This window comes from Saccostrea cucullata, unplaced genomic scaffold (assembly GCF_032062105.1).
Source record: "Saccostrea cucullata isolate Sc308-1 unplaced genomic scaffold, CSIRO_AGI_Scuc_v1 ctg1318, whole genome shotgun sequence".
Classification (NCBI taxonomy): Eukaryota; Metazoa; Mollusca; class Bivalvia; order Ostreida; family Ostreidae; genus Saccostrea; species Saccostrea cuccullata.
The window spans coordinates 263765-291645 of NW_026927972.1; the positions used below are offsets into that span (position 1 = coordinate 263765).

A 27881-nucleotide genomic window follows, 5' to 3' on the forward strand; every position below is an offset into this window, starting at 1 on the left:
AAAACATGTATACAATCTTTTTGTTAGACAAAAAAAATCCATTCCCTTGATGCCATTAAAAATAATCTTTATTTTCATGGATTTAATCTAACAAGAAAAAATAAACTAAATGATTTCATTACAAGATTTTTCTGGTATAACAGAGCTTAAGGGGTACAATAAATACTTGACAAGTTATCTTGGAGGGAAATAATAATAATAGATAGCATTAGCAATATTTAATGCAAAACTGTATAGTCAATAAGTTGAAAATGTGACGTTTATATCCAAATATACAAATCCAGAAATATTGCAAGATGAATTCCAAATCAGACTGAAATCTGCAACAAAGTGTTGAAGAGCACTTTTACTTTGTGTCCACCATTCTTTTATCAACTGTTATTTCTCTGTAAGACTGGAGGAAATTCTTTGACTTGTCCAAGACATTGTAATATTTGCTGTCAAGAACAAGTGATCAGCTTCTATCCTGTAAAAGACTTAAAATATTTTGAAACAGATACATGTCATTGTGTATATGAATTTACATTTATAAATAAAATTAAGAATGCTAAAATTACTACATTTATTTGATTTTCCTTTTAAAATTAAAATTGTATTTATTATGTGATTCAAGTAGTTAAATGATATTGTTAAGTCAATGTATCAGGACTGATAATTCAACAACCTTGTAGTAAACCATCATGGTAAAATTACTGAACTAAAATAAATAGCATATTTGGCAATCTGACTAAAGCCAGACCTCTGTTTACGCTATCGCAACATATAAAAAAAATTTTGCAGTGGATGGAAGATCTAATTTTAATTAGATTGCTACGAAAGCCATGAAGGGACGCGTCAATTTTTCAAAAAAATAAAAAATGAGATCTCGATTTAGACAATCAAATCCCACGGATTACTAAATCATTCCCTCGATTTATAATTCGAGATCTCGATAACACAATCCGATCTTACGGATTACTAATTCGCCACCTTGATTCATAATTTGAGATCTCGAATTACAGACCGGTAATTTGTTTTCACAGATTAATAATTCGAGATCTCGATTTGTTACAACGTCAGTCTTATGATTTTGGCAATCTGTGCTCTTGAATTTCATTACATATATGTACAGATACATCCAACCATTTTAATCAATTAATATGTTCTATTTATTTTGTTTCAGCAACCGGTCGTTTCCAACCTCTTTCATAACTAATTCAACGTATATTTATTTTAGAAATATTATGATTACTATTTAGGACTTTCAATTATTCTAATATACACGTAACACAAAAACCTCTAAGATTTTTTGTTGTACAAATATCAGTACACTGTACTAGCATATGGATTTGAAAATGTTCATGTATTTTTCTCATTTTGGACCGTAATATGTAATAAAAGGTAGGATGTGAAATACTACAATATTCTATTCTTTAAACATGTATTACCATATCCGATATATACAGATAAATAATTCTAATGAAATCATGGGAAGGGTTTACATTCCGAGGGAACGAATCGTTTAAACTAAGAGAATGAATTATACAATCTGAGATAACGGATTGTGTAATTTGAGGAAACGAATTGATAATCTGTGAAAATGAATTGGCAATTTGTTATAACAGATTGTCAATCCGAGAGAACGGATTGTATAAATCAAGAACTCGGTTTACTTTTATAATTTTTTTTAAAAATTCTATGTCCTTTCATGGCTTTCATAGATTGCATACCTGCATGGCTGCCAGGGTTGTAAAAAGAAAGGAGACAATTGACTGCAAATGTTACTTCAGGGCAAAATTCCTGGGGCAAGGCTGTTTGTGAGCATGGGAGTGTTGATAAACCATCCAGTGAGTTTGACCACCCATGTATATGATGTACGATAATTGAAAAGTGTCTGAAAAATTGAGAAAATGGAAATACTAACCACATATTTTATCAGATTGGAAATACAATAGCAGTCTATAAAAACAGCTTGTTCCATATCTTGGCATTCATTCAAATAGTTATTATGTGTTTAAATAATGTGTTTGTTTGAATAATCAAGCATCATAAGTATTATGTGTTTCAAACACTTATTTTTCAAAATATAAATCAAATGTTTATAAACTTGTATGAATGCAATATCATGAGAATGACACAAATGAAATTTGACTTTATTTTTTGAAATTTTAGAACTACAGAAATTTTCAATACCAAAACAAAAATTTACCTGTTCATTGGTGTCCTTACATATTAATTGGCCTTCGTAGTTCATGGTGGGCCTAGCAAGTGGGTATTCACAGATGAAAGTATTGTTGCATATGGTGCCAGCACCCTAAAAATTCAATGTGAAAGTGGTACATGTACACACTGGTACACGCATACATGTACTGAAAACAACTATCCATTATTATGGCAACTTTGATTTTACTTTGAACTTACGAGTGATTGTCAATAGCATCAAAGTTCAAAAGTAACACAAAATTGGCTGAACAATACGAAATACGCACACTGAAACATGAAGATCTAGTACATGTGTACATTTAGTTTTCTTTTGAACGTGAACTAATGAGTTTTAAACTTAAACTATTCAGTCAATATACACGTTTTCTCACCTGCTAATACCAAAGGCATGTCCGTATTATTTGATTCATTGATGTGATGATCTTCGTCGTGAAATAATCATGAAATTTCGGATCACCATCATGTTGTTGTTTACTGCTACCACAGCGGAAACACGTGGTTATTTCAATTCGTATCAACTTATACAGTGATGAGTCGTATTTATTTATAAATGCGAGTTTTTGTATTGTTAAATTTCGTGCCAATATAGATCTAATTAAATTGCAAATTAAGTATTATACAGTATAACAAGATACAACAATATTAAAAATCTGATTTTTTTTTAGTAAAGATCGACGTTTAGGGAATCTACAATTTTTATCAACATTGTATATCACTACATGAAATATACATCATTACAAGTAGATGATTAACATTTCACTTCACAAAAGGCAGAACGATAGTACATATTTGTTTTTTGAAATCTATATTTTTTTATTGTGCATTTATTTCAGTAAAAATATATTTAAATGGTCAAAAAAGTCTTATAAAAGAATTTGTTGTTGGGGTCTGTAAGTCTCGTTAACTTTCACTTTCGTTTTCTAACTTCCGGGTACTTGGGCGTTCTTGGAGACAATGAATTACCGCTTGGCATTTAGTTTTAAGCCTCGCAGTGGACTAGCAGAGCCTGTCATGTCGTTTGTTTCCCGATTATTGAAAAGAAGAGGATATAATGGATTGATTGATACAGGTAAACAGCGTTTAACTGCTTTATTGTTTTAATAAACGACGTACATACAAGCTGATAATTCCGAATGGGTCACGATTAGCAGTGTGGTTGGCGAACATTTTAAAGCATAAAGGAAAATTAAAATATTTTTAAAGCTGGAATAATGTGTTTCCAAACAAAAACGTTCCCTAAAGATTGGTTTTTTAAATTTATTACATTTATTTAGCACACAGGACGGGTACATAGAATGGGGGGGGGGGGGACTTAACCAACAAAATAAAGGTAAACAGCAATTTTCAATGCTATATTATGTATATATTTGCAATAAAAAGGGGGGCTAAAGCCTATGTATTATACTTGTATTACAGTAGAAATAAATAGATTTACTTGTTATGTACTCTATCCAGAAATAAAAATGTCAAATATTACTTCTTTCATGTAAACAGGGATGTATACACTATATATTCAATATCAATATAACTTGTATAGCCTTATGACTCCCTTCCCGAATACTCTTACAATTATGAGACAGACTCTTTTTTCTTTCTTAAAATAGGAATTAGAAATAGGAATATTTTTAATGAAGGCATTTGTCACATAGATAAATCTAACGTTGTCTCCAAAAAGGCAATGACTGGGTCCATAGGACATTCATACTTCAACGATAGAACATTTTATCTACATTTGTCATCATATTTTATAGGGATCCAGCAGATATGGAAAAAGGGACAACACTTCGACTGAATGTGTCATCCATATACCGGTATAAATTTGTTCTGTTCATGAGGCATACATACTGTAAATGTATTACATTTGGTGTGTATAATATTTGGTGGAAATTCAATTTTCAACAAGTTATCATTCTATTAGATATCTGAATGTGCTAGTTATTAAATTCATATACAAGACATTTAGTGATGTACTTGGATAGGCGGACTATGTTTTCCACTAAATAAAATATATGGCTAAATGTAATATGTTTACATTATGTATAGTATTTCTCATAATTCTTATACTCATGAAGAGTGTGACAACTTCCAAGTAGTTAATGATGGAATTTATTTTCTTTTGTATTGAGTAAATTTTGGGCTGCTCTTTTTTCTTTCTTCATTATCAAACCTACTAGTTCATTTACTTATCAAATTCAGGAAAGCTCACATACAATGATAAATAAATTAAGTTGAATGAACCATAATACTAGTTAAGTTTGGCACATACTTTCTTATTAAATATCAAATTTGATTGGTAAAAACATTTGTTAACAATTACTTTTCTCCTTCGGTGTGCCTAGCATTACATCCCTATGATTCAAAATGCATGTCGATACACTTAGGTACATGTAACTTCTCCATAAAAATAGCTAACTGTGCAGAGTGTTCGCACACTTGTTTCAACGAATGACATTTTCTTAAAAATACTTCAGTGTAACAAGACAAATATTGCATGTTTATTTTGATACACTATACATGAACTTGAGAAAAAAATTAAGGAAGTTGACATTGTATATTTGCTAGTTACTTGTGTAATTAGTTATATATTTATATATATTTAGGATGTACACAGGCATAATATATCACTGTAAATATTTGAGAAAGTATTCATTTTTTGTGTAGATGCTCACTTCCACTTTAATACATTTGCCAGGTTCTTGTGAAAAGTGTTTTATTTGGCACCATTCAGCTACAAATACCCAATGTAATCTTTGCCGGTGGAATTGTGACCTCAATCAAGTGAATCAACTGCTCATGACACTGCTAAATGGCAGAGAATTTTCTTCTGAGACAAGCAAATTGTTTCAAACATTTTACACCTGCAGGTTAGTACTTATAAAATTTTGTTTGAAGGAAAATAAAGGCTAACAAGATCTGAAAATACAAGCCAGATGTAGTACAAAAGTGTTGATACAAGTCATTTAAAAATTTCATTTCTTTGCAGTTGGTGATGAGTGCGGCAGACGTTTTTATCAGGATCTCGTCCGACATCATAGGTACAACTGGTCACTGTGATTTCTTAAATAAGAGGACATATTGTGAAGGCGCCTAGGCGGTTACATATGTACACGTGGCTCCAAATGATACTTGACTGTTTTCCTTCACTTTATACGTAAACCTGGATTGGTCTTTGATGCAATAATATAGAGCCATGTCATGTTTTAAATCCCATCTTCCCACTGTCACAAAGTGCTGAAATGAAATGATTTTGATTTAAATATATATTTTTTGTTTTTATAAAATGTAACAAAACATTTTACAGAAATTAAAATATTGTACAAGTGGAAATTTTAGCGAGATCATGATGCAAATTTAATGATTTGTCCTTAAAATTTGGTATTTTCTATTTAGCGAGAAGTAATTGTAGCGATTTTTAAAAGATTACTAACTTTATAATATTTGTATATAATTTTCATTAACATAATTATTACACCTAAAACACATTTAATTTTCAGTGATATTCAATTTTAGCAATCTCAGAAACCTAGCTGATAATGCCTCGCTAAAAATTACGCTTACACGGTATTAAAACTACCAATTAAATAAGTATCTTAAATGAAAATCTTTTGAAGGATTTGCTTGTCAATTCTTTGCTGATAGGGTTACTTACCTTTAATAATGTCATGACAAGTGAGGCACATGGCTGGTCTTCACGCTGGATGAGTTCTTGATCAAATCAGTGATGTCCTAAGATTTCCAGATAAGCTGACAAAAACCTGTAATTTAGCAAACTTCTGTAAAATGTCATTCGAATTATTGCACAGTTGTTCCAGTATGCATTACTGATAATTTAGGTGTAATGAGTTATAAATCTGGTAAATATCCATTTATTGGATATTTAATACAAATCTTAACCTTCTTCATTAAATCTTATCAATATTTTTACAAGAAAAACAGACTGAAATTTTCCTTTTTATACCAAAAAATGTCAAAGGCCTTTTCATAAAAAAAAATTTATTTAAAAATATTTGTTTTACACACTGTATTTTCATATCTAGAGTGCCCCTACTAAGGCCAACAATAACAATATGATTTGTTTGATCATGACGTACTCAACCTTACCCATTAAAATCTGCCCTACCATTAGTAATCATTTTATTAGCACTTCAATTTTTTTTTTAAACTTCATCAAATTTCTTAGTCTGTGATTTTTAATATGAGGGTAATGCATTACTGGACATCCATGACCTTTTTGTAATATTTTGATATACTATGTCTTATGAAAATAAATTCTATATATATGTCCTAGAACTTATTCTGTTGCATCTGATCAATTTCATACCTGTATTTGATTTGCATTTTTAAGGAGGCTGATCATTCAAGTCAGTTTAGTGCTTGACTGGATCTTTCAGCAACAGCATCTTTCATCTTTGTTACTGCCTGGTTCTCTTGTACTTATGCTATAAAATAAGTTTTAATGTATATAATTGTATGAGATTGATAAATAAATAAAGAGGAGAAAATGCAGTGGACCAGACCGGGATTTGAACCCAGGCCCCATGAAACTCCGGTCAGGTGCTCTACCAACTGAGCTATCTGGCCACCGGCAATCGAACCCAGCTGACCGCCACATTCCTCCCTCCTTAAAGGTCTTTAGACCCCAACTCCGGCTCATCCCTGGCAGGTCTTTCACCTGTCAGTTCCAGGGCATGGCACAGCACCAAATGAAGTAGGAAAGGAGAAATGCACGATGAAAACTTGTGGCTGGAACGGGAATCGAACCCAGGACCCCTGTATCAGGTCCAGCACAATACCCCGATAAAGGTATATAGCTTGATAAAGCTATATAGCTTTATTAAGGTATTTAAAATACCTTGATCAAGGTATTTTATGTAATGAAAATTCAAAAAAATTCTTTAAAAATTAAATACTGAAAGTTGAGTTCTGAGTTTTTGTCTGTATGTCCACTCGTGCATGAAAAACACTCTGGTATCAAAAAGAAAGCATAAAAAACGTCTCCTCACATGACATGTTTTTATACTGATTTGTTTAACATGCATGGGTGAATTCACTGACAACAACTCAGAACTCGACTCTCAGTAATTAATTTTTTAAGAATTTTTTTGAATTTTCATGACATAAAATACCTTGATCAAGGTATTTTAAATACCTTGATAAAGCTATATAGCTTTATCAAGCTATATACCTTTATTGGGGTATTGTGCTGGACCTATGTATCACAAGTCAGGTGTCTAACCACTGAGCTATCCAGGCTGATATCCATGGTCCATAAAGCCCGAAATTCTACACATGTATGTTTATTGTATTGAAGTGATTTCAATTTTGTTAAATGTTGAATGCAGCGAAATACTTCAAATAGCAAAATATAATTATATGAACATCTTATCTTTGGGAAATAGATCTAAAATAGGTGATCCTATATGACACACAACAGGTAAAACTTTATTTAAAAAAATATATATGCAAAAGTGATGCATGCAGGCTCCACAATATGACGTTTGTACCCATCGGACACTGACAAAACTTTCACTATAATTAGCTGATAATAACAATATCGTCCTCGAATTCGAGAAAAATCTGTTAATAAATTTAGGCGAAAGATGATTATGAATCTATATCATTCGGGTATAAAGTAAAACACTTCATTTTCTCTCAAAATAAACAAGAAACAGTTGACATTCTTTGTTTACCTGTACTTCGATCTAATTTTTCCTGGTGGACACTCGCACCCAAGCTTTTATGACACGCAATTCATCCATCGTAAGTCGGAGAATCGTTCTGCTTTGTATAACTACTTAACTTTTCCTAAAAAGCTTTGTATAAACCAGAAACATGCTAAACTAATACACGGTTCCTCATGTCAGGTACCCGGAAGTGAAAATTATCGTAGAATCTCGCGAGTCACGTGACGAGACTTACAGACCCTCGACCTTGACGTTACATGTAAATATTGACCAATTTTTCCATAAAAACTATGCAAAGGTCACAAATTCAAATTATCGTAATTAAGAAAATACTGAGCGTAAGAAGGCCTGTAAGGGCTTGTTGGAAAGGAAATTTTCTCCACTTTTACCAGCTTTATTTTGTTTTCCCTATTTCAACACAGAAATAAACGTAAAACTGAGCTTTGTTTAAACATTACGAATAAAATCGAGAAAAAACACACAAGTGCAAGAAAATTCTTGTTTTTAAAATATACTCTTAAGTAATAACAATATTTTTTACATATTTTAAAAGCAGAGAAAATATGCTTTAAGAATATACCATACTTTCTTTATAAAGTTAATCAGGAAAAAAATGTCAATCGTCTGGAAAATCGGCAATTGCTTTGGAAAATTACGCCATTTTCAAAAAGTAACGTTTGTCTTCACAACGTAAAATCGATTAAATACCGGCAATCAAGACATAATCTTTTTAGATATTTTAAAAGTAGAGAAAATTTCCAAAAAGATGATATATAGTTTATATACCTTCATGCTACCATAAAATAGATACGGAGATCTTATTTTCGCGAAGTCGTGTTTTAACGCTCCACCGGTCAATTTGACTGGTATGGAAGTGAAGGGGTTAAACAAACTTAAATCTACACTAAATGAGAATGCTTAAAGATTGAAAAGATTTTCCCTCTGTATTTCTTTCTTTCATTTTATACCATAATGGCCACAAATTTACAGTATATGAGGATGCTTCCACATAAATTTCATCTTTCTTGGCCCAGTAGTTCTTCAGAAGATTTTTAAACATTTTTCCTATGTATTCCTATGTTAACCTTTGATACCCCATTGTGGCCCCATCCTACCACCCCCCACCCCCGGGGTCATGCCTTGAACAAACTTGAATATACACTGCCTGAGGATGCTTCCACATGAGGTTCAGCTTTCCTGGCCCAATGGTTCCTGAGAAGAAGATTTTCATAAGATGCCATTAATTTTTCATTAGTTCACAATTATCTCCCTTGGAGAACAAACTTGGAAAAAAAATGATGAAACTTGAACCCCCTTCACCTATGGATACTTTTATGCAAGTTTTGTTGAAATTGGCTTAGTGGTTCTTGATAAGAAAATGAAAATGTGAAAAGTTTACAACGACGACAACGCCTACGACGACAAGAACGGACTAGTTTTGATCAGAAAAGCTCATTTGAGCTTTCGGCTAATGTAAGCTAAGATGGCGTAGGCCTAATATTTATACGAGTCCTGAAACACGTATTAACACATATAAAATGATAAATAAATAATTTACTTATAATGATTTCAAATTAATTATTCATTTGAGGGCTTGAAATCATATTATTTGATTGACAGACTATCGCAATCTAGCTTATACTATATTTGAGGATGTTTTGTGCATTAATGAACTAGCATGTTAATTTTTTTTTAAATTAAATATTGTATATGCGAGTAGCATATACATAGCTGACCACTCTTAGAATTAGTGATATCTTTAAAGAAGCTAAATGCATACAATAATTGCGTTCCTTGGAACACTCTTGTTTAGGTCTAAAGCATACACAACGTCAAAAAGTTTGTTTTCGTTAATTTCGGTAATTTTTCCAATGCAAATCCTTTTTTTCTTCAAAATCGTTTCAGAGCGATTCCCATTGTGCAATTTTTTTGCTACATTGCAAGTGTATGGGTGGCATTCTAACTGTGGTTAGGGCATGTCCCGAGACATAGTTAAATTATTTTTACTAAGTGACAACCATAGCTTAAGCTTATTTTTTTTGCCCCGCCATGAATATGGCCGGGCCATATAGTGTTTGTCATGTCCGTCTTCCGTCCTTCCGTCATACTTTGCCTTTTAAACTGTTCAAATCTTAGTTTCAAAGAAATTATCCAAGATATTTTCATCAAACTTCATGTGCTGATAGATACTGATGAGAGCTATTCAATTTTTTTACCCTTACATTTCCTTTGCCCTTGACCTCACTTTTCTTAAATTAGTGTTTAGCTCAGTTTTAAACATACCATACAAGATGGTGTTATCAAACTTCACATGTTGATACATACTGATGAGAGCTATTCAATTGCATCACCATTTTTTACCTTTCCTTTGACCTTGACCTCACTTTTCTTTAATTAGTGTTTAGGTCAGTTTTTAAGATACCATTTAAGATAATTTTATCAAACATCATATACTGATGAGAGCTATTCAGATGCTTAAACATTTTTTACCTTGAGCTCTCTTTTGCCCTCTTTTTTCCTAAATCAGTGTCAAACTTCATATGCTGATACATATTGATGTAAGCAATTCAACTATGTTAACATTTTTGACCCTTGATCTTTCATTTGACCTTGATCTCACTTTTATCAAATTGTGTTTAAGTCAGTTTTATAGAAACCATTCATAATATTTTTTCAACTTCATATGCTGATACATACTGATGAAAGCATTTCAATTGCATCAATATTTTTTGACCTTGACCTCACTTTAATGAAATTAGTGTCAAACTTCATATGCCGATACATACTGATGTAAGCAATTCAACTGCATCACTATTCAAGATATTCTGATCAAATTTCATACACCAATATGAATTTTCATGTTACATTACTAATACACCATTGGCGGGGCATTCATGTCCTATGAACATATGTCTAGTTTTATTATAATTGTTTTTAATCATGTAAAATGAACTGTTCTGATCAAAGTATGCTTTGCATTCAAGCACGTCTTTCTTTGTAAGGCAGATCGACTATATCCCAAGACATTTCACTTATCATGAAATATTTACATCTACTAAATAGTTTCTCCTCTATTTCTTAAGAAAACCCATTGCCGTTAGTCAGTGCATGAACACCACTGGACATATCACCTGTACTGATTCCTTGATCAGTGGCTGTTCCATCAATGAAACGTACAAAGACGGACGTATCATTTAAAATATAATAATTAATCTTTTTAATCCTACTTTAAATGATTATTTAAACACATATAAATATGAACAATAAAATGTCTTTCTTTGGTTGTTAGTATGGTAATGAATGTCGCAGCTATTGCAGAAAAAAAAATTACATAATCCGCTATGTATTTTTTTTGCAACAGCTGCTACATTCATTCCCGTACTAACAACCAAAGAAAGCATTTTATTGTTTAAGTAGTTACCGAAATGTCCACATTTTGTGGGCACTTTTTTCATAAACAAGACATTATAAAATCGATATCCTAAAGAGAAAAGGGGATCCCGGTAGGGGACATTGCTTATAAAAAATCATTATAAAATCGATATCTAAAGACTTTGTTTGCAATTCTTTGTTTGCAATTGTAAACAAATTATTCTTAAAGCAAACTCAACTCTTTTTCTGTATCACTATAAAATAGAATATGCAGCATATGTACATACTTCCAACGATTGAAGAAGTGCATGTGTATGTAGTGATGTCAAATATGGTATTGGGTGGACAGCGTGTGACTTCTAAAGTTCGATTCTGGTAGCACCTTATATACCATCTTGTGTGAGCCCTAGATGGAAATATATTGTTGCCATCTGGCAGTCCTACACAGCTGGGCAGTCTCTCCGCACAAGGCACACAATTTTTGTCAGTAGCAGGGCAATTATTTTGTTCGTATTGACCTGTATCAAGTAGAAAAATAGATTATTTAATAGCAAAAATGACTTTAAAGTGATTAACTTTACAATCATTTAAAAAAGATTCTTACGGATTAGAAATATTTTGAACAAACAGCTAGGATAAGTCCCTATATATTTATTAAAAAATTAAATACGTCATTGTATACAATAAGCAAACAATATTCATTATATACCATAGCGACAAAACATGTACTCGACACATGAAAGCCCAGAGTGAGCGAACCCGCTTTTGCTTTATGTTTTCAAAGGTCTGCTAATTAAACTTTAGGGACCCTGAGTTTTATGGATGATAATCTTGTTCAAAAATGGCATGTAGTTCCGAACAGACTCTGAGTTCATATTAGAAATGTGTGTAGATCTTTGATGTTGTTTCCAAACTTTGTTTTTCCGGAATTTATATTTTCGCCCTCTGAATAAAACAAAAAAGACAATCCGCAAGTCTGCAAATGTCAAGTCTTCATGATTGTCAAATTTTGATTAGGAGAATTTATGCGAGGTATCAGAGCCATAATTATTTATTATTATTATTATTATACCTTCTTTTTCCATATGAAATAAATTGTATAGATTTTATTTCTTGTTTTTATTTTCACTCCCAATTATGTATAAATATTTTCATTTTAATTTATTATTTGTTGATTTAATTCTAACTTCTTGTTTGCATGTTCCATTTTTATTTAACATTTCCTGAATTTCCTTTATTTGACAATGCGATACGAATCATTTACTGCCTATATACGGCTTGCGCGGATCTAGAGGGGCTTCGGTTTTCAAAGTCTCAACTGAAAATCATTCAAATTGACTTTCAATGCCGAAGGAATTGTCATTGACAACACCCATTATTAACGCCTTGCGTTTGGCCAGGCAGTGGGAACTCAAGAAAATCCAACTCTGACCTTCCCATGCCTTACAAAGCTAACGCCTAACCGTTAGGCTACTGTGCTCAGTGCCCCGTTTATTGGGATCCAATATACATGTAGTTGCAATAGTTGCAATAATATCATATTTAGAAATACAACAACAACCATACAATAAATGCAGAAACAACAACAACCATACAACATGTTTTTTTTTTTCAAGCGGAAGAATTAAAGAATACATAAATATACACTTAACAAAACTTCTAAGTGTTCACTTGAATAAATGTATTTATTTAAAAACTACTGTATAGAATGATTTGAAATTTTCAAATTATTACAACAAATGAGTTTTCTCAACAATTTTAGAAAGAAAATCAAATATCACCGATGAAAACCAATCTTCCGTGACTAAGCTCAAAAACAATAAACCTGTACTTTGCGGCACATGTTTTGTGTAATTACCAGGTAGTAATTTTTTGTGATCATTATCAAATTTTAAAAACTGATTTCACTAAAAAACACAAAACATTGCCAAAATGACCATTGAGATAGAAAGGGGAGCCGTTGGAATGTTGATATCTGGACCATCCTCGCACCGCGTTTTACTCACTTTTATTTTAGTGTTCAATTGTTCTTGATATTACTTTTAAGAATTAACAAACAATATCAAAACCCATTTAAACACATTTTTCTAAAGGCTGTGCGTCATTTTCAAATTTTCAAATTAACCACAATTTGAAAGCTTTGGACAAAATTCAACCAAACCGGAAGTGACCTTGATCTTCGTCTGAGGCCAAATTTTTGCGTCACACCAAGTTAAAACAGTGTTAAATTGTGATACTATGACTATGAGAAACCTTTTGAACCCAACACAGACGCCTCTCTTACAGGATTAGGAACAGTCCTATATAAGGAACAAGAAGGCCAAAAGCGATATCTTACTAATGCGAGTAGAGGTCTAAGTAAGTCGGAGAAGAATTACTCTGTCCATAAGCTGTAATTTCTTACCTTGAAGTGAGTATTTATGACAACTTTAAAGAATACCTTTAATGGACAAACTTTCAGAGTCTACACAACAACAATCCTCTTATGTACGTTCTGTCAACAGCACATTTAGACGCCACAAGTCAGCGACGGGTTGCCAACTCAGCATCGATCATACATCTTTGATATCATCTAACGCTCTGGAAAGTCAAATAGAGATGCAGATGCTTTTAGCCGTTTACCTAGACGCACCAACAATTTGGAAACGTGCATCACCAGTGACTCTATACAGTCTATATGCAATGCTATTGATGTGTCTCCATAAGCTGAATGTTTCACCATCTCAAGTTATGCTGTGTAACGAACCATTATCTCAAGTAGACAAACATTTTGATGTTATGACTGCACAGAACAAGGATCCCATTTTGAGCTATTAGATTCCTTTCATTAGAAGCAACACAAAACCATTAAGAAATGAGATACCATTTGATTCAAACCATGTGACCATCTAAAGAAATTTTGAAAAACTTCGACTCATCAATGAGGCTATTTACAGAGAAGTTACTGCAGACAACGCCGAAATATCAACTACATGTACTTTTACCGTCAAAGTGCATACAGACAGTCATGAGGTCTCTGAGATGGGTCACCCTTGCCAAGAAAAAATTATATCATTGGTCCAGGACAGATTCTTTTGGCCCAGAATGACTACTTATATAGAAGAATGCATTCAAAAATGCAGTAGATGTGTCCTCAGAAAATCGTCAGATCATCAAAGAACCACCTTTTCTTAATATAACTACATTTCAACCAATGGAACTTGTATGTCTGGATTTCTTTACTTTGGAAACATCAAAAGGTGGATATGAAAATGTATTAGTTATCACTGACCATTTCACCAGATATGCCTACCAAACGAAAAACCAAACAGCCAAAACAACAGCTCAGATTCTTTTCAACAACTTTATTTTACTTTACGTTATTCCCAAGAAAATACACAGAGCAAGAAGCGAATTTTGAAAGTAATTTGATCAAAGAACTTTGTGATCTCATTGGAATTTCCAAGTCAAGCACACCTCCTTACATGTACCAGTCTATGGGAAATTGGCTATGCGAGAAGTTCAATCGCACTCTCCAACAGAGATTGCAAATCCTTCATATTGGACACAAAACATCAATCATATACATGTTCTTCAGCACAATATGGAAGAGAGCTTAGGTTGCCAATAGATTTGGTATTCAGAACCAACCCTGACGAAAACCATCAAAGTATGCCCCAGTACATCAAGAAGTTGAGAGATAAACTACATACGTATTATAAACTGGCTCAGCAGTTTTTGAAAGATCCCAAGGAAAAAAGAGAACATATTATGATAAGAAAATTCGAGGGGCTGTGCTTTCCAAAGTAAACAGAACGATATTGAAGATAGTAGCGTACGATGGCAGACATAAAAAGATAGCTGATAAATGGGAAAGCGACCCATACAAAGTATTATCTCAACCAAATCCAGACATACCAGTTAACAGGAAGATGGTACAGGAAAAATATGAACATTTCACAGAAATCCTCTGTTACCAATATCTTTCATTCCAAAAAGAGAGTCAACCTTGCACCCAAAACTAAAGCCAAGGAGAAGGAAGTCAGTAGCTAAAGTAGCTCAATTAAGAACCAGAAACTATCATAATAGAGCCTGGTGTCGAGATTTCTGATTCAGACATCATAAGAGCGAGAAGACATAATGGGGAGAATAACCCTGGAAATGATGTTGAAGATATACATGCATCTACCCAGGATTCACTCAAAATTGACCCAACTCAATTTGTATCACAGACATTTGAAGATTAACCACCAGAGAAAATACAGCCGGCTGCTCAGGAAGATATCCAGAATCTGGATCCTATTCATGATAGTCCTGACACTGTATTGATGGAGAAGATACCCAGGATCGGTACAACAGACAAGAAGATCATCAAGAGTAAGAGCATAGCCGAAATGGATGACATCAGGAAATTTCATTGTAAACCAACACTTAACAGAGAGACAACCCAAATCGAGGATAAAGGCAGAGTTTTTGATGAATACTTCCAATTCTAATTTTAAAGGACATGGAGATAAAATTGTGGATTGTATTTTAAAGTTTTTAGTTGATACGTAGGTCAAATATAAACATGGCTGTATACATTGACAAGTAATTTTACGATAGTTTGTGGAATTTGTGTACCTTTAGGACATAATTTTAGGTCACCTGAGTCACTCAGGTGACCTATTGCTCTCCGTTGGTTGTCGTCGTCCGTCATTGAACATTTTCAGCTTCTTCTCTGGAACGGCTCAGCCAAAATCAACCAAATTTGGCATATAACATTCATGGGTGAATGGGAACAAAAATAGTGAAAATTTTGGCCCCTGTCTCCTTGGGGCCTGAGGGAATGGGCGAAAACCACCAAAATTAATGCAATCTTAAAAATTCTTCTTCTTGACTCCTAGACATCTAGCAGTCAAACTGTTAACAAGATTGTAATCAACATTGAGTCCTTTACCAAAATTGTGAAAGGTATTCTAGTGCAAGGGCGGGGCTATATAGATTATTTAGTGAAAATGCATGATTTCTTTGAAAATCTTCTCTGCTACTGGGTATCAAATAAATTAACTAAGTACATAGTTATAATGAGCAAGGGTGCCTTTTCCAAAATTGTGAATTTTATGGCCCCAGAGTCAGGAGTTATGGTGTAAGGGCGAGGCTCTACTGATTATACATAGTGAAAATACATTAATTCTCTGCCCCTGGGTATTTAACTAAGTACATAGTTATGATGAGCAACAGTACCTCTTCCAAGTTTGTGAATCTCATAGCCCCTGGGTCAGGGGTTTTGCCATTTGGTGTAAGGGGATGGGCTCTTTGATTATATAGTATAAATATATCAATTCTTTAAAAAAAATCCCTTTGCTCCTGGGTATTATGCCAGTGATCTAAGTATATATATTTATGCAGGAGGTGCATCTAGCAAACTGGTTCATTTCATGCCCCTGGGTCAGGGGTATCGGGGGTTGGGGTGATTACATAGTCTGAAAATAAATTAATGCTCTGAAATCTGCTCTTTGGTATTAATCAACCATTTATGATGAATTAGAATTTATAAAAAATTTTTAAAGCTTGTGGCCCCCAGGTTCAGTGTTTCCTGTGGGGTGGGGTTCACAACTGGTTATAAAATGGAAGTGCATTTTTTCTTTGTTACTCTGATCTATCTCTGGGTATTGAGTAACTAGAGTAAGCATGCTAAGTGTATGATTATAATAAGCATTGGTGCCTCTTTCAAAATTGTGAATTTCATGGCATTCAGTTTAAAACACGAACCAAATTCAACTAGTGCGAATTGTAACGGGGACCGTTACAGATGTTCCCCAAACGCTCCCCAACTTCCTTTTGGTGCCATATTCCCTGTAATCTCTATTAAATAAGAAATACTTTATTGAATTTAGACTTAATCAATGTCTTCCCAGAAAAATACAAAATATAGTTAAAAATAGGCATTGCATGCGTGTTCATGTGCATAACGACCATATTATCTTGTCTACACCATCTAAAATTTTAATATACTTAATATCAAAGCATTTAATCCAAAAGTATTAAAAAATACACTCATTCGAGTGTATTTTTAATTTTAGCCATTTCACGTGCACGCACGTGCATAATGACTACACCTTCTTGTAGGAGTCCCTTATATTTATGTATGTTCTAAATCAAATCCTGTTTGGTTGAAAAACAAGGGAGTTATAACCATTTGAAGTTTCAGCCAGATTGCAGCACACATGTATGCGCGTGATTTCATAAATTTTTATCTCTATCGGATTGAAGGATATCTATATGAATGACTATATTTTAAAATTCCAAACATTTCGTCAAAAAACCAAGGAAATATAGCCATATAAAGTTTCAGCCAATCAGATCGCAGCACACGTGCATGCGCGTGATTTTATGAATTTTTTTCTATATCGTATTTTAGGATATCCTAATGCATGACTATGCTTTAAATTTCATAGCATTTCGTCATAAAACAAAGGAGATATAGCCATTTAGAATTTCAGCCAATCAGATTGCAGCACGCGCGCATGCGCATGCTTTCATGAAATTTTTTTATATCATGCTTTAGATCTGTATAATGTAGGACTATGTTCAAAATTTCAAAAGATTATGACAAGAAACAAGAAAGATATTGAGACTTTAGTTTCAGCCAATCAGAGCGAAGCGCACGTGCATGCGCGTGAGATCTTGCTATTTTGACCATGTCATCTTGTCAATACTACTAATGTATCCTTACATTATGAGTTTCAAAAAACCAGAAGTCTCTGTCGAGACTGAAGCTCTACTGGTTTGAACTTATAGCAAAGGAAGAGAAAGTACTTAAGCAGCTGGGATTTGAAACTTTATCAACAGAATTAAATAGAATAATGATCGTTGATAAAGTCTCTTTATGTTCTTAGTGTAGTCTACTTGTGTGCCAAGTTATACTGAAATCAGACCAAAACTGTAGGAGGAGTAACAATTTTACAGACATTTCTATTTTTAGTAACCACGGCAACACCGTTCATCAAAATTAAAATTCAATACACAGAATTATGTATCTTAGAGTATTCTACTTGTGTGCCAAGTTATATTGAAATCAGACCAAAACTGTAGGAGGAGTGGCATTTTGAAACAATTTTACAGATATTTCTATTTTTAGTAACACGACAACACCATTCATTGAAATCAAAAACCGATACACAGAATTATGTATCTTAGTGTATTCTACTTGTGTGCCAAGTTATACTGAAATCGGACCAAAACTGTAGGAGGAGTAGCATTTTGAAAGAATTTCATAGAAATTTCTATTTTTAGTAACCACGGCAACACCCTTCATGGAAATCAAAAACCGATGCACAGAATTATGTATCTTAGTGTAGTCTACTTGTGTGCCAAGTTATACTGAAATCAGACCAAAACTGTAGGAGGAGTAGCATTTTGAAAGAATTTCACAGAAATTTCTATTTTTAGTAACCACGGCAACACCGTTCATCGAAATCAAAAACCGATAAACAGAATTATGTAACTTAGTGTGTTCTACTTGTGTGCCAAGTAATACTGAAATCAGACCAAAACTGTAGGAGGAGTATTATTTTGAAAGAATTTCACAGAAATTTCTGTTTTTAGTAACCACGGCAACACCGTTCATTGAAATCAAAAACCGATACACAGAATTATGTAACTTAGTGTATTCTACTTGTTTGCCAACTTATACTGAAATCAGATCAAAACTGTAGGAGGAGTAGCATTTTGAAAGAATTTCACAGAAATTTCTATTTTTAGTAACCACGGCAACACCGTTCATCGAAATCAAAAACCGATATACAGAACTATGTATCTTAGTGTAGTCTACTTGTGTGCCAAGTTATACTGAAATCAGACCAAAACTGTAGGAGGAGTAGCATTTTGAAAGAATTTCACAGAAATTTCTATTTTTAGTAACCACGGCAACACTGTTCATCGAAATCAAAAACCGATAAACAGAATTATGTATCTTAATGTAGTCTACTTGTGTGCCAACTTATATTGAAATCAGTCCAAAACTGTAGGAGGAGTAGCATTTTGAAAGAATTTCACAGAAATTTCTATTTTTAGTAACCACGGCAACACCGTTCATCGAAATCAGAAACCGATACACAGAATTATGTATCTTAGTGTAGTCTACTTGTGTGCCAAGTTATATTGAAATTAGACCAAAACTGTAGGAGGAGTAGCATTTTGAAAAATTGTTTACAGACAGACGGACAGACAGACAGACAGACGGACGGACGCCGGACGCATTACTATCGCATAAGCTCTTCTGGTCTCTGACCAGTAGAGCTAAAAATCATCCAAAAAAAGAAAAGTTACAGCAATATCCATTATATTGGTCATTTCACGTGTTGCACGTGCGCGCTCTTGCAAGCACGTGCGCGCAAAATGACCTTCGTTCGACAAATCTGCATAACATGTCTACTGACCCTAAAAACATTTTACCTTAGTCGGATGTGTAGTTTACAAGATCATTCGTGGACAAAATTTTCCCAGGAAGAAGAAAAATAATAATAACTAGAGCAAAGCTCGTTGCAAAGCAACGAGTAGGTCTTCCGTCATGTTTGACCGGAAGTGGCTTTCATTTTAAACAGAAATGAGAAATAACGTCCAAAAATGGTTTGATTCCACTAAATCCATGTTAATTATTGCAAAAATAAGCCATTTTTTGTTACTTCCGGTTTGACCGGAAGTGACGACGACGGACGGAAAATTAATTATAATGCTCCCAGAGACATATGTTACCAGAAAACTTGTCAAGAACGGCAAAAATACGCGTTTTCCGACTACTTCCGGTTTGACCGGAAGTGATGACGCCGGACGTATTTTGACGACTTCAATAGATTAAGCTTGACATTTTAGACAATTTTGTTTCTTTGACGAATAACAAATTCTCAATACTTTTTGAGATAAAAAGGAAAAACTTTCGGCCCCTCCAGGCCCCTGATTTAAGGGGCCAGCCCTTTTTTCGAGATGTCATTTGAAAGATCTTAAAATTCTACACTTTTTTGTTCTACATGCTTTAACAAAATATTTCTAGGTAAAAAGTTATTGTTGAAAAAGTGCTTAAAATTTTGAAATTCTTGATAGGACTATTTTCGGGCCAAAGCGAGCGTCGGCGCTTCGTACTTCCGGTAGTTGTCATATACTTAGTGCACTTCTCCAAAGGTTGCTCTAGCATCACTGAAAATTTCAAGCTTCTGTGTAAAGTGCTTTTTGAGAAAACTGCCGGACAAAGTGACCCTCTAAAATTCACTAAATTGCAGGAAACTCCGAACCGGAAGTGACGTCATCAAAATAAAAAATATATATCTAGATTTTTTGATGTTCTATCAAACCTGAATGTTTCATGAAAATCGATCAAGCCGTTTTCGAGAAATCGCGCGTACAAAATCGGTAAGAAAAAAAAACAATAATAATAAAAATAGTGGAAAAGAAACCTATATGAAAAACAATAAGGTCTTCCGCTGAAGACGGAAGACCTTAATAATAATAAGAAACAGAGTAAAAACAATATGTTCCCCAAATTCGTTTGGGGAACATAATAATCTACTAGTAGGGCTGGGCAAAAATATCAATATTTCAATATATTGCAATACAATGACAAAAAATATCGTATTGAAATACCTTTTTGTAATTTCGATATTTCGGCAAAATTCTTAGACTAAGGAATTTTAACATTAAGTATAAAAATAAATGTTGAAAGGTTTGTTATGAAGCCAAACAGTAAGACAGAAGCTGTATTATGGGTATTTCAGAGCACAGCTTAACAAAAATCAACAAGATTTTTTGGGGGGGGGGGGTAAATTATCATAGTTATGTACATTCTGCATATAAATGAAAGTTAATATAAGAAGAAAATGCCATTTTATTTTCATTAAAAATATTGCAATATATATTGCAATACAATTAAAAATATCGCAATATATCGCAATACGAAATCTCTGGCCAATACCTAGCCCTATCTACTACTGTTGAACAAATGATACTGTTTACTTTCTTTTATTCGATATGTATTCCACTTTTTATTCCATGCAACTCCATTTACAGGCATGTCAATGTTGTCTACATGTATTTCTGTACTTCTATTGATTTCTACATCAGACCATTTGTTTACTATATACTAATGTCGCGCCAAACGTTACAAGTAGTTCTTAACGCTATACCTTTGAAATGTCTATTCTACTGAATGGATGTGATAGCTTATGAATAGAAAAGAATGTTCTTATAACCGGAATTTCGAGCTTTGGAAAGTGTATTTATCACATTGTACAAATATCATATCGTACAACAACCAAATAACACTAAAGCAGTGAATTCAGTAAGATTTTTCCATGAATTTTGTATCCTATTTACTAATTTTCTATCATTCATGAGTAAATTCAGTTGATTTGATTATCAAGGGTCTTTCTCTTACTTTTATCATTTGAACTTAGAAATTTACAAATATCAGGCTTGGATTTCTCGAAAAAATCTTAGGTTTTTACTCAAGTTCAATCTCAAATCCTGAGAAAAAAACTCAGCTAAGATTTTTCTCAAATCGCGTTTCTCGAAAGAAACTCAGTCAAATCTCAGCTAAGTTTATTTTTTTTCTCAACTGAGTTTTTTTCAACGTCGCATAAGCGGCCTTGTTCTTTACTTCCGGTTATAGTATCCAATGTAAATCATCGTCTGCAACACCATAAAGCGCCAAAAAATGGAAGAGACAACGTCTAAGACACCCCGCCGGCCAAACTGGACCGAGAAAGAAAAACTAGCTTTGGTTGAGGCGGTCCGACGACGTGAGGACCGCCTCTTCGATAAGATGAAGGGGCCGGGGGGTGTCAAAAATGTCAAGATAAAAGAGGAGGCTTGGGAGGAGCTGGCAGAGGCGGTGAATGCTTAAGTACCACGTTGCAATGTATTTTACAGGTGCCTAATCATGAAACATGTGAAAATATATAGCCTATATATGCATAAGTAAAATGCATTACTATTGTTTTAATGGAAAACGATTGCCTCGGATTTTTTTTTTTAAGAATTAGAGTTATTCCTCTTATTTGCTATACATGTAATTAGTTTTCAGACGTACATTGTATCAAGGGGAATTCCAATTTCCAATGTCTATTTGGATTTTCTTCTGTTCTGTGTTAGAAATGTATGGGTTGATAATTGTTGAGCAAGTATGAACTAATAATCGAGGTCAATCAACATTATAAATTACATGGAAGCATACATGAAACCATGTAATAAGTTATTTAATTAATTTTTTTCAAGAAATGGTAGTGTACACATATACATCATATCCAATTTCATTTGATTTACTGAAAAAAATATATTATTTGGCATCACACCTTTATAAATGAATTGTCTTTATTTACTGCTAAATTCAAAAGGGACGTCTTTTCTTTTACAGTATCTCAGAGACAATGAATAGAAGTACTGAAGAAGTACGAAAACAGTATGCAAATATCAAGCAAAGAGGTAGGAATTATTTATTCCTTATCGATAAGAAATCTAAAATCTACCCTAAATATTAATACTACTATATGAAATGATATTTAAAATTAATGATTATTTTTTAAAATATGAAGAGAAAAGTAGTTATGAATTATCACAATAATTTGCTGTAAAATCAATAGACAATGAAGTTTCACAGATCGAAAAAAAAAATACAGCTGTAATATACTTATAAATATTTTAATTTCATGTGTAACTGTTATATGAAATATAAATAAACATTGTAAAAGTGGAATTATTTTTTAATATGATAGTTTGGATTTTGAGAATTTTAAATAATTTTTGAAAATGAAATTTTGATTAGCTTAAAGTGTTAATTTTAAATATGACTATATTTATATATAGTGGAAATGTTAAATTTGAAAGTTATATCCAGTAAATTAGATGTTTAAACAAAATTTTGTATTTTTAATGCATTATTACAGCAAAACAGAAGTCAGATGCTCTGCGCCGTCCATCAACTGGGGGGAGGGGTCCTAAACCTTCCTCCCCTACCCCAGTGGAGACCGAACTGCTCAACAGCATGGAGGATAGACCAACTCTTTGTGGTCTGTTCTCTGGTCATGATACATAGGAAGGTATTTAAAACAAGAACGGTCATAAAGTTTGATTTTTAATTTGTGTAAAATATCTATGTTGTATTCTTCACAGATTAATTATTAAACAGTTTAGTTTTAAATTGGAAATACTAACTATTTAAAGAAATGTGTAACTAATATTACTATCGGTGAATTGTCATAATATTTCAAACATGAATGTCAATTTTTTTAAAACAATGTACTATTCATTTGCAGTAATTCTTGGCATTGTACCACCTGCATTAGACTTTAGCAGTACTGCCACTGGTGTAGCGGGTACGTCTTCACTTGCCCCCGACAACAATTTATGTGGTAAAACATTTGTTAGGCCAAAACAAAATAGTCTTGCTTCCTGCTACCCGACCTACCCTTTTTTTTTTGCATTCGACCCTAAAGTTTTTTTTTTAGTTTTGGGGAAAAAAATCGGGATTTATTGGAATTTCATGTTCCAAAACTGAAAAAATACATATATTCAAGTGGTATTTCATAAAATTCTATGTTTTAAATATGGACTTTCATAAAATACCACTTGAGTTGTGCATCAAAAGACATGAAATTTAATTTGAAAAGGCAATATTGACCTATGACATGTTTAATTTGATCTTGTATTAGTTCACATCCAAGAAATACTGTCAGAAAAATATAAGATAAAAAAATAAAATAATTTTCCTACCTACCTACCCTATTTTTTTTCAGGCTGGTATCAGGAAACAAGACTATTTTTTTGGCCTTATTAATCTGAATACACTGCACATTTCAATATTTCATTCAAATCTATTGCCAAGGCATGGAAAACCAGATATCAATGTAGACAGGTTACAATTTGTGAAAAAATGAATGACATATTTGATTAATTCAAGTTCTGTTCAACTTTTAAATGTTGGCCAGCATGTATGAGCACTGTAAATGAGTAGAGTATAATTATATGAATGATGCATTTTTTATGTTTGGAAATTTTTATCATTTAAAAGAACGTATTACATTTCATTATATTCCTTTTAGGTATTTCATGCACAAATATTGAGGTTCCTATAGATGACAGCACCCAGTTTGGACAAATTATTGATTTACACCTGCCATCAACTTTCTCGACTAAGGCATCCAAAAGGAGGAAAAATATGGAGGGCGAGGAGATTCAGACCTTTAAGGCAGAGAGGGATAAGTACATCCAGGAGATAATCAAGCTTAAGGAAGAAGCAGAATACTATAGAGTAAAAACATTGTATTTCAAAAAGAAAATCAATGAAATGTCACAATCAAACAGAAGTTCAGAGCAATAAGAATAATTTACAGTTATGAGTATTTGAACCATTTTGAAGTTCATTTACGCATTGAATGAATATTTTGGTATTGTTTGAAAATCAATCATTCTAGATCTGTCATCTGTATTTCTGTCATTAGCTAAATCTTTATCTATTTGGCAAAACAACATGAACTAGTGCTAATTGTAACGGGAACCGTTACAGATGTTCCCAAACGCTCCCCTACTCCCTTCTGGTGCCATATTCCCTGTAAGCTTCGTTAAATAAGACAAACTCTGTGCATTTTTTACTTTAACAACGTTTTCCCAGAAGGATACCAATTATATTAAAATTTTAGCATTGCACCCGTGCGCATGTGAATGCATGTGCGTTATGACCATATCATCTTGTCTACATAATCAATATATTTTAATATGCTATATATTAAAGCATTCAGTCCAAAAGTACTAAAAATTGCTCATTCAAGTGTATTTTTAATTTCACTCGTTCCAAATGCACGCACGTGCGTGTACGTGCATGATGATCATACCTTCTTGTAGTATTCCCTTATATCTATTTATGTTCTAAATCCCATCCTGTTTGGTTAAAAAACAAGGGAGTTATAGCCATTTCAAGTTTCAGGCAATCAGATTGCAGCACACTTGCATGCGCTGATTTCATGAATTTTTTCTATATCATATTGTAGGATATCCTAATGCATGACTGTGTTTTAAATTTCAAAGAATTTCGTCAAAAAACAAAGGAGATATAGCCATTTAAAGTTTCAGCCAATCAGATTGCAGCACGCGCGATGCGCATGCTTTCATGAAAATTCTTATATATCATGCTGTAGATCTTCATAATGTAGGACTATGTTCAAAATTTCAAAGGATTATGACAAGAAACAAGAAAGATATTGAGACTTTAGTTTCAGCCAATCAGAGCGAAGCGCACGTGCATGCGCGTGAGATCTTCCTATTTTTACCATGCCATCTTGTTTATACTACTAAAGTATTCTTACATTATGAGTTTCAAAAATTTCATCAAAAAATAGAAAAGTTCCGGCAATATCCATTATATTGGTCATTTCACGTGTTGCACGTGCGCGCTCTTGCAAGCACGTGCGCGCAAAATGACCTTTATTCGGCAACTCTACATAACATGCCTACTGACCCTAAAAAGGTTTCACCTAAGTCGGATGTGTAGTTTACAAGATCACTCGTGGACAAAATTTTCCCAGGAAGAAGAAAAATAACTAGATGTGATCTCGTTGCAAGCAACGAGTAGGTCTTCCGTCCGATATCTGATGGAATAAGACCTGTGTTGAGATAATTCCACTGATAGGATAAAAAATGTCAAAAAGGCACGAGAATTCTTCAAAATATGTTTAAAAACACAAAAAAAAATGTAGGATCTATCAATTCCAATCAACTTCCGGTTCTACTTTCTCACTTCCGGTGCGACCGTATGTGCTCAAAACTACTTTCAACTCTACATCAAGCATGCAGTAATCATCCCTGAAAGTTTCAATGGAAAATACTCATTTTTAGACAACTTCCGGTTTGAACGAACCGTACTTCCGATGGAAATATTAAGATGCTACGCATTCTTTTAATCTCTATAATGAACAATCACATTCATTAGAAAATGAAAAATAAAACACTATACCTGTACATGTATTTAAATTTCATGTACTTTCGGTTTAAACCGGAAGTGTTGACGGAAAAAATGAACAAATTAAAAGTATGCATATTGTTGGGAACATTATTTTGACCATCTTTTGTTCAATATTGCTTATCATAACATTCACGCTTTTCGAGATATAAAGCGTCAAAGATATAGCATTCTAGCCCACCGTGACCCTTTATTACGTAACATAATATCAAATTTTTAGTATATATTGTTGCAAATTGTTAAGTTAAATATCTTTGCTTCAGTAATGTATCACAAAATATTGATCATTAAAGAGTTAAAGACGAGAGACTTTTGGCCCCTCTATGCCCCTAATATGAAAGGCTAACCCCATTTCCTTGATATCAAATGAAAGGTCTTACTATATTGCATATTTTTCATTATATATTTCTTAACAAAATATTAACCAGTAAAAAGATATAAAAGAAAACGTATCAATTTTAGCGAGATGCGTATGAGCCTATTTTTCGAGCCCAGGTGAGCGTCGATGACTTTTTTTCTGGAAAGCTCTATATGCAAAATGTCACATCTACTATCCTTCCTGTACCTTCACTGAAAATCTGAAGTCGATATCTTCAGTCGTTTAGGAGGAGATCTCAGGACAAGCCGACCCTCTAAAAATCAGAAAATCGTCCATATCTCACGACCAGAAGTGACGTCATCAACGACGAAAATTTCCGACAAGGTTCAGATGAATATCTATCAGATCTGAAAGTTTGGTGAAAATAGGGCGAACCGTTTCCGAGAAATCGCGTGCACAAAATCGGTAAGAAAAATAATAATAGGGAAAAAGAAACCGAACGAAAACAATAAGGTCTTCCGTTGGAGACGGAAGACCTTAATAATAATAATAACTAGTGCTAATTGTAACGGGAACCGTTACAGATGTTCCCCAAACGCTCCCCAACTCCCTTTCGGTGCCATATTCCCTGTAAGCTTCATTAAATAAGACAAACTCTGTGCATTTTTGACTTTAACAACGTTTTCCCAGAAGGATACCAATTATATTCAATTTTTAGCATTGCACCCAAGCGCATGTGAATGCATGTGCGTTATGACCATATCATCTTGTCTACACTTTTTATATATTTTAATATACATGTACTATGTATTAAAGCATTCAGTCTAAAAGTAATAAAAATCACTCATTCAAGTGTATTTTTAAATATACTCGTTTCAAATGCACGCACGTGCGTGCACGTGCATAATGACTACACCTTCTTGTAGGAGTCCCTTATATTTATCTATGTTCTAAATCCCATCCTGTTTGGTTGAAAAACAAGGGAGTTATAGCCATTTAAAGTTTCAGCCAATCAGATTGCAGCACACGTGCATGCGCGTTATTTCATGATTTTTTTATATCATTTTGTAGGATATCCTAATGCATGACTATATTTTAAATTTCAAAGAATTTCGTCAAAAAACAAAGGAGAATTAGCCATTTAAAGTTTCAGCCAATCAGATTGCAGCACACGTGCATGCGCGTGATTTCATGATATTTTTCTATATCATTTTGTAGGATATCCTAATGCATGACTATATTTTAAATTTCAAAGAATTTCGTCAAAAAACAAAGGAGATATTGCCATTTAAAGTTTCAGCCAATCAGCTTGCAGCACGCGCACATGCGCATACTTTCA

General features: G+C 33.4%; 1 protein-coding gene, 3 long non-coding RNA genes and 1 pseudogene across 4 annotated transcripts in view; 2 read left to right on the forward strand and 3 right to left on the reverse strand.

The window, feature by feature from the left end:
• The window catches only part of LOC134276046 (uncharacterized), a 54794-nt gene extending 40814 nt beyond the window's left edge, over window positions 1-13980 (reverse strand). The window contains exons 1-2 of the mRNA XM_062758328.1: window positions 13881-13980; window positions 11546-11776 (exon numbers count right to left, since the gene is read on the reverse strand). Of these exons, the coding sequence (XP_062614312.1) occupies window positions 11546-11776; window positions 13881-13980 (331 nt within the window). The remainder of the gene's footprint in view (window positions 1-11545; window positions 11777-13880) is intronic.
• Window positions 51-2674, reverse strand: LOC134276040 (uncharacterized). The gene is made up of 4 exons (XR_009993968.1): window positions 2574-2674; window positions 2189-2293; window positions 1710-1873; window positions 51-466 (listed from the first exon to the last, which is right to left on the reverse strand). It is a non-coding gene; the product is annotated as an uncharacterized LOC134276040 (long non-coding RNA).
• LOC134276050 (uncharacterized) lies at window positions 3136-5312 on the forward strand. Its single transcript, XR_009993971.1, has 4 exons — window positions 3136-3271; window positions 3954-4013; window positions 4895-5066; window positions 5186-5312. It is a non-coding gene; the product is annotated as an uncharacterized LOC134276050 (long non-coding RNA).
• On the reverse strand, window positions 4686-7030 carry LOC134276049 (uncharacterized). The gene is made up of 3 exons (XR_009993970.1): window positions 6524-7030; window positions 5852-5957; window positions 4686-5433 (listed from the first exon to the last, which is right to left on the reverse strand). It is a non-coding gene; the product is annotated as an uncharacterized LOC134276049 (long non-coding RNA).
• A 7940-nt stretch (window positions 13981-21920) lies between the features above and the next one.
• LOC134276041 (uncharacterized) lies at window positions 21921-23304 on the forward strand (annotated as a pseudogene).
• The last annotated feature ends 4577 nt before the right edge of the window (window positions 23305-27881 follow it).